At 40.4% G+C, this 14,056-nt stretch overlaps 2 protein-coding genes across 2 annotated transcripts in view; one reads left to right on the top strand and one right to left on the bottom strand.

The window, feature by feature from the left end:
- The window catches only part of LOC126754571 (craniofacial development protein 2-like), a 484,843-nt gene that overhangs the window by 298,821 nt on the left and 171,966 nt on the right, over positions 1-14,056 (bottom strand). The window lies entirely within an intron of this gene.
- LOC126754536 (membrane-bound alkaline phosphatase) lies at positions 280-4,174 on the top strand. Its single transcript, XM_050466612.1, has 3 exons — positions 280-434; positions 2,476-3,653; positions 3,725-4,174. Exons 1-3 carry the CDS (start codon positions 362-364, stop codon positions 4,052-4,054), a joined length of 1,581 nt encoding a protein of 526 aa, XP_050322569.1. The 5' UTR covers positions 280-361; the 3' UTR covers positions 4,055-4,174.

The raw sequence follows: 14,056 nt of genomic DNA, 5'->3' as shown, positions 1-14,056 counted from the left end.
AAATAAGAAATTAATTGCTAATTGAAAATCGTCAGTCAAGTTGGCAAAAATACAACACGAAAACATTACAACCATACGTCGAATGTAGTTATCAAGCTAATAAAAGACCATTACGTATCATAAATACATAGAAAGGAGCGTTTAATACATTTATTTAAAAAACCGATTTTATGGTCTCCGATATTGATTTATTAACATCATGTTCTTCACGTGTGCGATAAGATTAAGATTCAACAGTAAAAAAAACTGTGGTATTGGCCATTATTGCGATTTGACCATTCAGTTCAATTCCATAAGTTGATCTCAAATAACACGAAATTCGCAGTCTTAACGTCAAAGTTGTGGAAAGTGTTTTATAGAAATGCGCATAACATTTCTCTTTGCCTTAGCCTTGACGGCTGTCTTCGTTGATGTGGTATTGTCAAACGACAGAGGTGAGAATTGCACAATTTTAAACGGGAATAGTGGCTAGTTGTGTGGTTGCAAGTATAAAATTGCAATAATTGTAATTCTTGGTTTTTGGAGATATAATCCAACACCGAAAATTGGAGTGAAGAAGCATTCATAATTTTTGTACAAAAGATCTTATAGCCACTTCTCGATTAACATTAGTATACCCCAGAGATATTTACAGCGTTACTTAACAATTCCCTTCGAAGCAGACTTTCTTCACAAATAAAAGAAACCTCGACCAATTGTACTGAATGCTCCTGCATCAGGGAACTATAAATCAATTAAAATATAACGCCGTCGATGTCTAAAATAATACTCTTAAACTTATGTTAGAAGTATTGGAGCAAAAGTTTTCAAAAAATTGCTTGACGCTTTGACCCTTGCGATTAATATAATTTGTACTAAGAAAAAATGCAGTTTTATGAGTATAGGCACTCTAGATACCAATATGAATTCAGGCGCTAGACATTAAAACTTATGCTAGGAAAATAAACGCAGTGCATAGGCTGCAAGCAATAAGAGTAATCAGTGCTTTCCAAACAATATCGAGCGACGCTTCTGAAGTTATAGACAGTATGCCGCCCATTAACATCTAGGTTGTCGAATTCCAGCGAGTCTGCAGTTATCAGAGCAGTCTATTGGAGCCAAAAGAGGAAAGAGAACCAACAGTATCACAATGTGGTAGCAGCGGTGAGCTAACAAACTGGCACCGGACATCCATTCGTGGATAGACAGACGACATCCCTGGCTTTTTAAATACAAAGGAAAAACTAAAAAACTACACTCTGTGGTAGTTTTACATTCTAAAATTTTACGATATTCATGTGCCAGCTTACCGAGAAATAGAAAGTTGTCGGCGAAGTGGCAGCCTAAATCATAACAAAACTGAGATATACATACATATAAAACAGATTAGACGTCTGTCAGAGCGGAGACTGAAAATGTTTTAACGAAGTAATACTTAATCAGTTATTTCCGTGGGAGAGAGCGTCTTGAGTTGGAAGTAGGTTAGGTTTATCGTATTACAGTTCCGCACTCCGGCTTTCCTTGCTTCCCCCAACCTATAAAATAGCACCCTTCTGCTTATACGATTCACCGAAAATTCTGATATATATTCATAGAAAATATTCGTAGTCTGTAAATTACCTTCTATTCAAATTTAAACCTTCCATTTAAACTATAAGTGATCTCCTATTCAAATCTAGACTATCTATATGAGTTTTTAGTGATCAGAGACAGGGAAGCTAAACTCCAAGATGTATTAAGGTCTTAAATATTTGTTATTATTTGCCACAATATGTATACCCTGAATAGGATATATCAGTCCATTTAAGCATATTCGCTTTTCCGTCTATCTGCCGCAATCACCGATATCAGACCTCTATGGCATATACCTGCCATAGAAAGTGACTGAACATACTCAAGTCCTCATATGGTAAACTTTTTTTTACAAGACATCTTCAGAAAATTTAGCTTAGATTATTATCTAAGGCAGAAAACTGCCATGCAAAAGGACCGATCAAAATCTAACTAAGGATCTTTCATTATCATATGCTGCACAAAATACTCTTATGAAGGGTATTATAACTTGGAGCAGAGTTAAAATCAAAAAGTCTTCCTATCTTTTAGTGCCATCAATGCAACGTGTTGTTAGGCACCGTAATTAGATACATAGTTTTATCTGTTAACTAGGCTAATAAATAGTTATAGTTAGAGCTGTCATCTTATCTAACAGTTGAAACTTTCCGTGTTAAATTTATTTTTCCTACAATTCCGATCTTTGTTAAACAGCACAGCATATGTGTAATGTAAAAAGCTGGAAATATAAATATAACCTGTACAACAATAAATTTTATTTAATCATTACGTTGGAATACTACTTGAGACGCCACATTGCTTATCAACAGACTACTCAACAATGCTTGTACTTTAGCCTTCATAACGCCATTAAATAAACATTTATTATTATAGTACATGTATACAAAATTTATAACTAAACATTTATCTGCACACCACGCACAGCACATCCCCGCAGAGCACAACCCCGCAGCAGTACAGCACGACTAGGCGCCGCATCGCACATCACAAATCAAGCTGAACGTGATGCCAGCTATTGGAATGAATTTGCACAAGACACGCTCAAAGACAAGATCCAACAAGCAGCGAAACTAAATACGGCTAATGTCGCTAAGAATGTTATAATGTTCCTGGGCGATGGTATGTCGGTGCACACAGTCACGGCTGCGCGCAATCTAATGGGTGACAGTTCAAATCAGTTGTCCTTCGAGCAATTCCCCTACCTTGGCTTGTCGAAGACATACTGCATTGATCGTCAAGTAGCCGATTCCGCGTGCACAGCCACCGCTTATTTGGGCGGTGTGAAGGCCAACTACGGAACGATTGGTGTGAATGCTAAAGTGAAACGTTACAATTGCATCGACGGTCAAAATCCAGCCAATTATGTGGAAAGTATTGCCAAGTGGGCACAAGATGCCGGCAAGGATGCGGGCCTGGTGACAACGGCACGTGTAACACACGCCTCACCAGCTGGCGTGTATGCGCATACGGCCAATCGTGATTGGGAGTATGATGCCAAGGTTGTCGCGAACGGCTGCAGCGCCACGGATAATGTGGATATTGCACGTCAGCTGGTCGAATGGGATGTGGGCAAAAAGTTGAAGGTTGTTATGGGCGGTGGGCGACGCAATTTCATTAACACAACGGTCAATGATGAGGAAGGCTTGCCTGGTCTTCGTACAGATGGACGCAATCTCATACAGGATTGGTTGAAGGATAAACAAGCGAACAATCAGCAATCGGCTTATGTGTGGAGCAAGAAGGGTTTGAGTTTGGTGGATTTGGATAAAACTGAATATCTGTTGGGTTTGTTTGCGAACTCGCATTGCCCGTACAGTGGTGATTTAGAGCGTAGCAACTACAAGCTGGTCAAACCATCGTTAACCGAGATGACTGAGGCTGCTATTAAAGTGTTACAAAAGAATCAGAATGGCTATTTCCTCTTTGTTGAAGGTGCACGCATCGATATGGCACATCACGATACACGCGCCCGTAAATCTTTGGAGGATACTGTTGAATTTTCACGTGCAATTGAGCGTTCACGTGCCATGACCTCAGAGGAGGATACACTTATCGTCGTCACGTCGGATCATTCGCACACCATGACCATAAATGGCTACCCGGTAAGTGAACAATCAATTACATATTTATAATACCGTTAAAATGATATGACTTCATGTTTGTGTCTTTGTAGTATCGCGATTTACCAATCACTGGCTTGTCCAACGCGGTTGCCGATGATGGTTTACCATACACTATTTTATCCTATGCCAATGGACCGGGTTTCAGCACCACCTATAATGACAAGACAGGCCGCAGCGAAATCACCGCTGAAGAGACCGAAAATGTAAATTTTGAATACTTGGCTACAGTGCCTTTGGATTCGGAGACTCATGGTGGTGATGATGTGGGTGTTTTCGCTTCCGGGCCATTTGCTCAGTATTTTAGCGGCAACTATGAACAATCTAATATACCCGCTATGATGGCACGCGCTCTCAATATTGGGCCTTTTGCTAATCTGTAAACTATAAGTCTAAAATGAATATTTTACTGCAATTACTTCATTTGTGTACCACAAAGTATTTATAAAAAAATTAAATTTTTTGAAACATAAAAGAAATAAAGAAGTCATTCCTTTCCTGAATTGTAAGATCAAACATCAAGATTGACCGTTCAGCTTAGATTGTTAGCACCTCCTGAAATAACAAAGGGATTTTTCAATTATGGTATCATGAAAAAAACTTCACAAAATTTGACTTACATATATCATTTGATTGGCGTGGGAGGCTCGCTAGTGTTTGCTAATTCATTCCGCTAGTCAAAGATAACCACATATATATACTACTGTTGTGGGCAAAAAATAATAAGACATTTTAATTAAAAATTCGAAGGAAAACCCATGCGAAATATATTATTTCTAGATTTGTATGACTGTCAATCACATTTATGTCAAATGTCACATCAAAATAATCAGTAGTGTTTAGTAAACACTTGTCTTTCCATTAAATTTTATGTGTGGAATCAAATTTCTGGTGCCGAAACGTTCAGAATGTCGGTAAAGGCCTTCGATGACAATTTTTTGTCGCGAGCAAGTGTTTTTGATTTGTACAAATTATTCAAAGAGGGCCGAGGACGAAACAATGAAAACCATTTTGAAAGATCATTTGGACCTAAGAAAAGTGAAAACATTTTTTCAAAAAACAGCGTCCGGTTAACGTATGTTTTCTGACAACCAGGAGTTCATGAAACGTATTATTACTGCCGACGAGTCTTGGATCTATGCTTACGACCCGAAACAATTGATCAATCGGTCGAATATCGTGGCAAAGGAGGGCCGAAGCCGAAAAAACCACATCAAAGCAATTCAAAAATTAAGATTATGTTGACAGTTTTCTTCGATTATCGAGGTGTAGTGCACTCCGAATTCTTTCCGACCGGCCACACTGTCAACAAGGAATACTATTTGAGTGATATGCGTCGTTTGCGTGAAACTTTTCGTAAAAAGAGATCGGAAATTTGACAGTACTTGGTTTTTGCACCACGATAATGCACGGTCGAACACTGAATTTATTCCTACTGAGTTTTTTGCTAAATTTCCAACCAATATCGCACCGCAACCACCACATTCACCTGTTTTAGATCCGTGTGAGCTAAGTCGATGATATTGATATCATTGTCTTCAACATCCACGCCGTTATTTCTGCCTTCTCCAGACTGCGTAAGGAAACGAAGCAAATGGGTCTGGTAGTGAACGAAGGCAAGACGAAATATCTCCTGTCATCAAACAACCAGTCGTCGCACTCGCAGTTTGGCTACCACGTCACTGTTAACAGTCATAACTTCGAAGTCGTAGATAATTTCGTCTATCTTGGAACCACTATTAACACCAACAACAATATCAGCCTCAAAATCCAACGCAGAATAACCCTTGCCAACAGGTGCTACCTCGGAATGAGTAGGCAATTGAGTGAAGACCAAATTCTATAAGTCACTCAACTTCCCCGTCCTGCTATATGGTGCTGAGGCATGGACGATGACAACATCTGGAGAGTCGACGTTTCGATTTTTCGAGAGAAAGTTTCTGCAGAAGATTTATGGCCCCTTTCGCATTGGCAACGGCGAGTATCGTATTCGATGGAACGATCAGCTGTACGAGATATACGACGACATTGGCATACATAGTTCTACGCTGGCTAGGTAATTTTGTCGGATCGGACGAAAACACTCCAGCTTTGAAAGTATTCATCGGAGTACCCGCAGGCAGGAAAAGACTTCCACTCCGTTGGAAAGACCAGCTACACTTGAAATCTCCAATTGGCGCCAAACCGCGGGAAGGAAGAACGATTGGCGCGCTGCTGTAAACCCGACTATAACTGCGTAAACTAGTTTGAAGAGAACGTTATAGATTTTGAGGAATAATATTAAATAAAGAATTTTTAAATTATGAACAAGGTCTTACTACTTTTTTTATAGTATACCTGTATACGCTATTCCGTTCCTACTTATGGACCTGTTTTAAGTAACTGCCAAGACTTTTTATTTCATTATTGATATCGACCCCATTATGGCCAAAATCACCATCAATCATTACAGAAAAACTATGCTATCTTTGTATTCATCAGAATCTAAATCTAATGGACTTTGAAATTTTGAATTTATCAGCGAAAGTATAGCATACCAAAATCCAGACAACTCACCAAAAAATGTTAACTTCAGTTTTGTTTATTTCAAATATACTCAATAAATTCTTATGTAGCTCTATAAAAATGAGATCCATTCTTAATTCATCTTGTTTTTTGAGATATTGAAAGCATAAATGAGTTCATAAAATACTATGTTGTTTCACCATTTATGAATTAATGCTTACCAAAAATGTCATGGCTTCTCCAGAAAAGGTGTCCAGAAGATAATGTTATCGACGTTCACTCATGCTTTGATTGTATAAATACGTTAAATATGTACATATGTACATATATAACTATAGATAGAATTTCGATGAGATTACCTTGAAATGCAATGTCAGGATATCAAGGAATGCAATAATTAAATTTAAATACATACATATGTACATATATTTTCTTTTAATTTTCTGTGATATCAAATACTCAACTTTATATATGGATTTTAAAATACATACATATGTACATACAAACCAACAATATATTGTATAACTAATATACCAGTCTGTGCGAAATTTTCAAAACAACACAGAATTCGAGTAGCTGCAACTACACAGTCCCACTGAACACATATAATAGTTGCAACGTAAATAAATATCTATGTATGTATATACATTTGTAAGTATGTATGTATATCTAACACGCCCACATGCCTTCGCTATCCATCAACTGTGACCGTATAATAGCCTGCAATGGGTCATAGGAGTAGCAAAATTGCCAACTCAATCTAATTAAATGTCAATTCAGCAGATTATGAAAACATCGTTAGCTGCAGCGTCAACACATACGTGTATGTAACATACATCTGTATGTATCCTTGACCAGTTGGAGCAACATAAATAATGTAGAATCAAGCACAAATATGCCAGAAGCTCCAACGGATGATATTTCATACGAGTTCATACATACATATACGCTCATATGTGCTCTAGCTCCGTGTATATATTTTATAGGTCAGAGAAACTTGTTGCACATGGTATTGTAACTTTTCTCACTGTTTTTTCCTCACCAATTAGAACACAACCCCACTTAACACCTTTCAAAAATCAACTCTATCTCTCAGGCTTTAAAGCAAAGTTTTAGTTTGAGCTTCAGGAACAGAAAAAAGAAAAACCCTTACCGTCCGCTACACAGGGGCATCTTTTATAGCATAAAAGGGTATACAAAATCTTTATCTTGATTTTGATCGGTCAATTTGTATGGCAGCTTTAGGCTAAGGTGGTCCGATCTGAACAATTTCTCCGGAGACTCTTCCGTTAGCTTGAATAATAATCCATATCAACTTTCGTAAAGATAGCTCTCCAAATAAGAACAAAATCCTTTCGAGGACAAGATTTTTATTGTTGATGTTGATGTTAATATCACCGGTTGCGACAAATGAGCAGTTTTTTAAGGAGAAACAGACGAGTGCATTTCAGATCGGTATCTCAAAAACTGATAGTGTAGTTTGCGTATATACTGACAAAGGGACAGACACACGGATCCTGCTAAATCGGCTCAGCTCCTCGCGATGATCGTTTATATATGGATGTATACATTTTATAGGATCTTCAACGTTTTATTGTAAGTGTTATAAACTTCTCTGTTGTAAAAGTCTGATATATAGAGGCTGACTCTATAGATAAGCTCTATTCCCGTTGAGAATGAGACATTCAGTACGCGATCGACGTTTCTACTGCAAGGGCGACAATTACAATTACTGAAGACAAAACCTCTATCCGTCTAACCATGGTCACAGCCTATATTATCGAAAAGAAAGAAACAATATATTTTATTTAAAACCTAAATTAAAGATCTTTCTCTTCTTCTTTGTTACACTTATCCCAACTCTGAGACAATGAAGTCAAAATTCTCATCTTCATTATTATCGCTATACAATTGCTTCTCAGTTTCTTAGTAAAATGGAAACTTTTTTATAACAGCCCCTGAAACTAGTTGAGGAAAAAACTTATCGATTCAGTCAGAGTTTTCTTCGTACCTCTCCAAAGATATTAAGCATTGATAACACTAGTTTACGTTCATTTTGGACTGTTATGTTAGAGGCTATTTCTTGTTAAACTTAGGTTGTTCTTCTTAATTGGCGTAGACACCGCTTACGCGATTATAGCCGAGTTAACAACAGCGCGCGTTTTTTCGCTACGTGGCGCCAATTGGATATTCCACGCGAAGCCAGGTCCTTCTCCACTTGGTCCTTCCAGCGGAGTGGAGGTCTTCCTCTTCCTCTGCCTCCTCCGGCGGGTACTGCGTCGAATACTTTCAGAATTGGAGTGTTTTCGTCCATTCGGACAACATGACCTAGCCAGCGTAGCCGCTGTCTTTTAATTCGCTGAACTTTGTCAATGTCGTCGTATATCTCGTACAGCTCATCGTTCCATCGAATGCGATATTCGCCGTGGCCAATGCGCAAAGGACCATAAATCTTTCGCAGAACTTTTCTCTCGAAAACTCGTAACGTCGACTCATCGGTTGCTGCCATCGTCTAAGCCTCTGCACCATACAGCAGGACGGGAATTATGAGTGACTTATAGAGTTTGGTTTTTGTTCGTCGAGAGAGGACTTTACTTTTCAATTGTCTACTCAGTCCGAGGTACCACCTGTTAGCAAGGGCAATCCTGCGTTGGATTTCCAGGCTGACATTGTTGGTGGTGTTAATACTGGTTCCTAATAGACGAAATTATCTACAACTTCAAAGCTATGACTGTCAACAATGACGTGAGAGCCAAGTCGCGAGTGCGACGACTGTTTGTTTGATGACAGGAGATATTTCGTCTTGCCCTCGTTCACTGCCAGACCCATTTCTTTTGCTTCCTTGTCCAGCCTGGAGAAAGCAGAACTAACGGTGTTGAGGCCGATGATATCAATATCATCGGCATACGCCAGCAGCTTTACACTCTTATAGAAGATGGTACCTTCTCTATTTAGTTCTGCGGCTCGAACTATTTTCTCCAGAAGCAGGTTGAAAAAGTCGCACGATAGGGAGTCGCCTTGTCTGAAACCTCGTTTGGTATCGAACGGCTCGGAGAGGTCCTTCCCAATCCTGACGGAGCTTTTCGTGTTGCTCAACGTCAGTTTACACAGCCGTATTAGTTTTGCGGGGATACCAAATTCAGACATCGCGGCATAAAGGCAGCTCCTTTTCGTGCTATCGAAATCAGCTTTGAAATCGACGAAGAGATGGTGTGTGTCGATTCTCCTTTCACGGGTCTTTTCCAAGATTTGGCGCATGGTAAATATCTGGTCGGTTGTTGATTTTCCAGGTCTAAAGCCACACTGATAAGGTCCAATCAGTTTGTTGACGGTGGACTTTAATTTTTCACACAATACACACGGTAGTTGGCGCAGATTGTGGGGTCTCCCTTTCTGTGGATTGGGCAGAGCACACTTAAATCCCATCGTTGGGGATGCTTTCGTCCGACCATATTTTACAAAGAAGCTGATGCATGCTCCTTATCAGTTCTTCGCCTCCGTGTATGAATAGCTCGGTCGGCAATCCGTCGGCCCCTGCCGTTTTGTTGTTCTTCAGGCGGGCAATTGCTATTCGAACTTCTTCATGGTCGGGTAATGGAACGTCAGCTCCATCGTCATCGATTGGGAAATCGGGTTCGTCTTCTCCTGGCGTTGTACTTTCACTGCCATTCAGCAGGCTGGAGAAGTCTTCCCTCCATAATTTAAGTATGCTCTGGGCATCGGTGACTAGATCACCTTTGGGGGTTCTACAAGAGTATGCTCCGGTTTTGAAACCTTCTGTAAGCCGCCGCATTTTTTCGTAGAATTTTTGAGCATTACCCCTGTCGGCCAGCTTATCAAGCTCTTCGTACTCACGCATTTCGCCCTCTTTCTTTTTCTGTCTGCAAATGCGTCTTGCTTCCCTCTTCAACTCTCGGTATCTATCCCATCCCGCACGTGTTGTGGTCGATCGTAACGTTGCGAGGTAGGCAGTATGTTTTCTCTCCGCTGCGACACGGCACTCCTCGTCGTACCAGCTGTTCTTTTGCACTTTCTGAAAACCAATGGTTTCGGTTGCAGCTATACGTAAGGAGTTTGAAATGCCGTCCCACAGTTCCCTTATACCGAGTTGTTGACGAGTGCTCTCAGAGAGCAGGAGTGCAAGCCGAGTAGAAAATCGTTCGGCTGTCTGTTGTGATTGCAGCTTCTCGACGTCGAACCTTCCTTGTGTTTGTTGGCGTGCGTTTTTTGCTGCACAGAGGCGGGTGCGAATCTTGGCTGCAACAAGATAGTGGTCCGAGTCGATGTTAGGACCTCGGAGCGTACGCACGTTTAGAACACTGGAGACGTGTTTTCCGTCTATCACAACATGATAGATCTGGTTGGTAGTTTTTCGATCCGGAGACAGCCAGGTAGCTTGATGAATCTTTTTATGCTGGAATCTAGTACTACAGATAACCATATTTCGGGCCCCAGCGAAGTCAATCAGCCTTAACCCATTTGGGGATGTTTCGTCGTGGAGGCTGAATTTACCGGCCGTAGTGCCAAAGATACCTTCTTTGCTCACCCTGGCGTTAAAGTCACCAAGCACGATTTTGACATCGTGGCGGGGGCAGCTCTCATAAGCGCGTTCCAAGCACTCATTAAAGGCATCTTTTGTCACATCGTCCTTCTCTTCCGTCGGTGCGTGGGCGCAGGACAGCGATATGTTGAAGAACCTCGCTTTGATGCGGATTGTGGCTAGACGTTCATTCACCGGAGTGAATGATAGTACTCGGCGACGGAGTCTCTCTCCCACCACGAGTCCCACACCAAACTTGCGCTCCTTTATATGGCCACTGTAGTAAATGCCACAAGGACCTACTCGTCTCTGTCCTTGTCCCGTCCATCGCATTTCTTGGACGGCGGTGATGTCAGCCTTCATTTTCACGCGGACATCAACCAGCTGGGCAGCGGCACCTTCCCAATTAAGGGTCCGGATATTCCAGGTGCATGCCCTTATATCGTATTCCTTATTTCGTTTGCCATGGTCGTCATCAAAAGGGGGGTCTCTCATCCGAGACAGTTGGTAGTCTTTCATTGGGGGGGCTTTTTACGTGGCGGGTCCCAAACCCAGCGCACAACCCTATGTAGGGATGTTTCGCCTTCTCACTTTAGCTCGCCTTCGAACGGATGTTCTTAGGCTACCCAGAGGATACTTGGTCAAAGACCGGAAGTTGTGAGCTGCTTGAGCCATGTGTAAAAGAATCGTTTCTGGCCACTCCCAAGTGAATGGCGATCAGAGAATCCATCCTCCTAAAACTAAAACTTAGGTTGCTAAAACCAAAAATGATGACCGAATCCGGTCATGTCGTCCTAATAGATAAAAACACTCCAGCTCTGAGAATATCGGTCGGGGAATTTCAATAATTACACTTTAAAACGTACTGTCTAAAAGTCTTACTATCCGTCTAAATTACTGGATTACTAATAAAGTATACTAAGGAACACAGTGGTGTCGCATACTGAATACCGACTAGTTTGTCTAACAACAAAAAAGAACACAGTATAATCATGTTCTGAATACGTGATTTTGCTTACTTTTCATTTTATCTATTTCTGAGTTATTTATTTGCAACTCTGTACCTAGATAGATAAAATAAACTTTCGGCAATGATAGATATACAAATACATACAAATGTATGAATTCCAAGTCACGTTGGCTGGCCGACTTTTACAATAACAGCGTTACATAAAATCTGCACTGTTGCAATGCGCCACAAAATGCAGCGAACCTAACTAGGTTACGGTTTAAAATGCGAGAACGAGAACAGCACTCAGAGGATAACACAAAAAGGATTCTTTACGTTTAGAGCTGAGTTGAGCTGAGTTGAGTTGAGTGCAGAGGTTGCTGCGACTTCTGACATACCATGCTATATACACACAAATAGTATATGGCAACATCATGTCGACCTACTAACTAAAGAGTTAGTCAGCATAGTGGTGGCAAAACTGGTGGCTACAAAAACAATAGTGATGCCAAAAGAGTAAATACTACATGGCAACAAAAGTTTTATCTCTCATTGAATAGGCGTTCCAATGCACATTGAATTTTTAGTAAGATATAAGTTTTTGAGGTTTTTAGCAACGTCATTTTAATTATAAATATATAAATAAATTTCGCGAGTTATTTGGCTGAACATATCTACCTTTCTTGATAAGTTATCTTGTTGAATCTACAATTGCTTGAAAGTTATATTGTTGAAACTATAACTGCTTGGAAGCTTAAGACCAAGTTCACAATGTGGCAGTTGGTTCTTTCTTTGGTGAAGTGGTGGCGAGTACTGCTACATTTATCCTTTTCAATCTAATGGAGAGTTGAGTCTAATGGAGAGTTCACTCTTCTCTTTAATCACCTGCTAGTACCGCAGTTAATACTTTCCGAGCTCTCTCTTCCCTGTTCAACTTTCAGTAACGCATCGTACCCATACCCCGTTTCCGTTTTAGCTGGAATTCGAATATACCTGTGGTAGAGTCTTATTCGAATATAGAGTTTTGTTCTAAGGCATCATACGGGCTCAGATACGTTACAATGGTCTGCGGACTTTGATTATTTTTTTGACATTCTCTGTTTCTAGAAACGACAGCTGTTTGTAGACATTTTTTTCATTCTTAGTCTACAGGGGACGGCGTTAGCGCTACAAGCTATATTATTTCCAGGGAGATTGATTATCTGCTTGAGTTTTTACAGCTTGTAGACTACCGAAGAATATATGTTTAAAACCAACGCTTTTCGACTATATGTATATGCTAATTCTGGTCTTAATGACTTAGTGGCCATCGTTTCATTTTAACTACCAAAACTTTTGAATACTATCATTCAGCCACCTTAACCGCCATATTTTGTTCCTTTCCCATTTTCGTAACTTAAAAATTCGTAGCCAAATCGATTGAGGTCATAAAAGAACGTTCGATAAAGGTCATCTCTGCTGGTGTCTTTAGTAGGTGTATGATTCAAAATATTAAAAATGAGGAAAAGGTCGAGTTATCATCCTCGCACGAGCTAATGGAAGTGCCGCAGTGCCTCTGGCCTTATTTGTGAACTGCAGTAAGTTTTCTTCTAAGAGAAAATGGCTACGCTGGTTGGAACATGTTGTCCGAATGGATGAAAACACTCCAGCTCTAAGAATATTAAACGCAGTACCCGCCCTGGAAAGCAGAGGAAGAGGAAGACCTCAACACCGTTACAGGTAAAGAAGGACCTGGCTACACTTGAAATATTCATTTGGCGCTAAACACCAAAAAGGAAGAACGACTGGCGCGCTGTTGTTAACTAGGCTATAACACTGTAAGCGGTGTCTACGTCTATAAAGAAAAAGAAGATGTAAGGTTTTTTCAACTTCTATGCCAGTTCTTTAAATCCAGTCGGCATTCGAGAACATTTACATGCACACATTCCTAAATAGATGACCGTGTGCCTCTGCGACAGCGGCGAGATACCCATTAGAATAATCTTCAAATCAACTGCATTGACCTATTTTCCTATTCAAAAATTTCGTATGCACAGCATATGGCCTATTGCAGCTACTCGTAATGCAGTAACGCGCTGCAACGTCCAGCAGATGTGTACACAACCGCTGCAGCAGAATAAATTCTGAATTTCACTGAGTGCTCTTGGCATGTCATGGCGTATGAAGGCAGGTTTTAATGCGCGCCACTATGTTACTAAAGGCAACAACAACAACTTGTTGTAGAAGCATAAAAAGCTTTGGCCTGCAGCAACAATTACGCACACACCCACAAATATAGGTTTTTGAACACCGGCAGCTGTTGCAGTCACCACAAAAATGGTTGCAATGGCAGCAGTTATTTGTACGCCGTTGTCATCTTGTTGATGAGTTGATAGTTTGATGGGCTTGTTG

This window comes from Bactrocera neohumeralis, chromosome 4, assembly GCF_024586455.1.
Source record: "Bactrocera neohumeralis isolate Rockhampton chromosome 4, APGP_CSIRO_Bneo_wtdbg2-racon-allhic-juicebox.fasta_v2, whole genome shotgun sequence".
Classification (NCBI taxonomy): Eukaryota; Metazoa; Arthropoda; class Insecta; order Diptera; family Tephritidae; genus Bactrocera; species Bactrocera neohumeralis.
The sequence above is the reverse complement of the archived record's forward strand: the minus strand, read 5'-3'. Positions and strand labels throughout refer to the sequence as shown.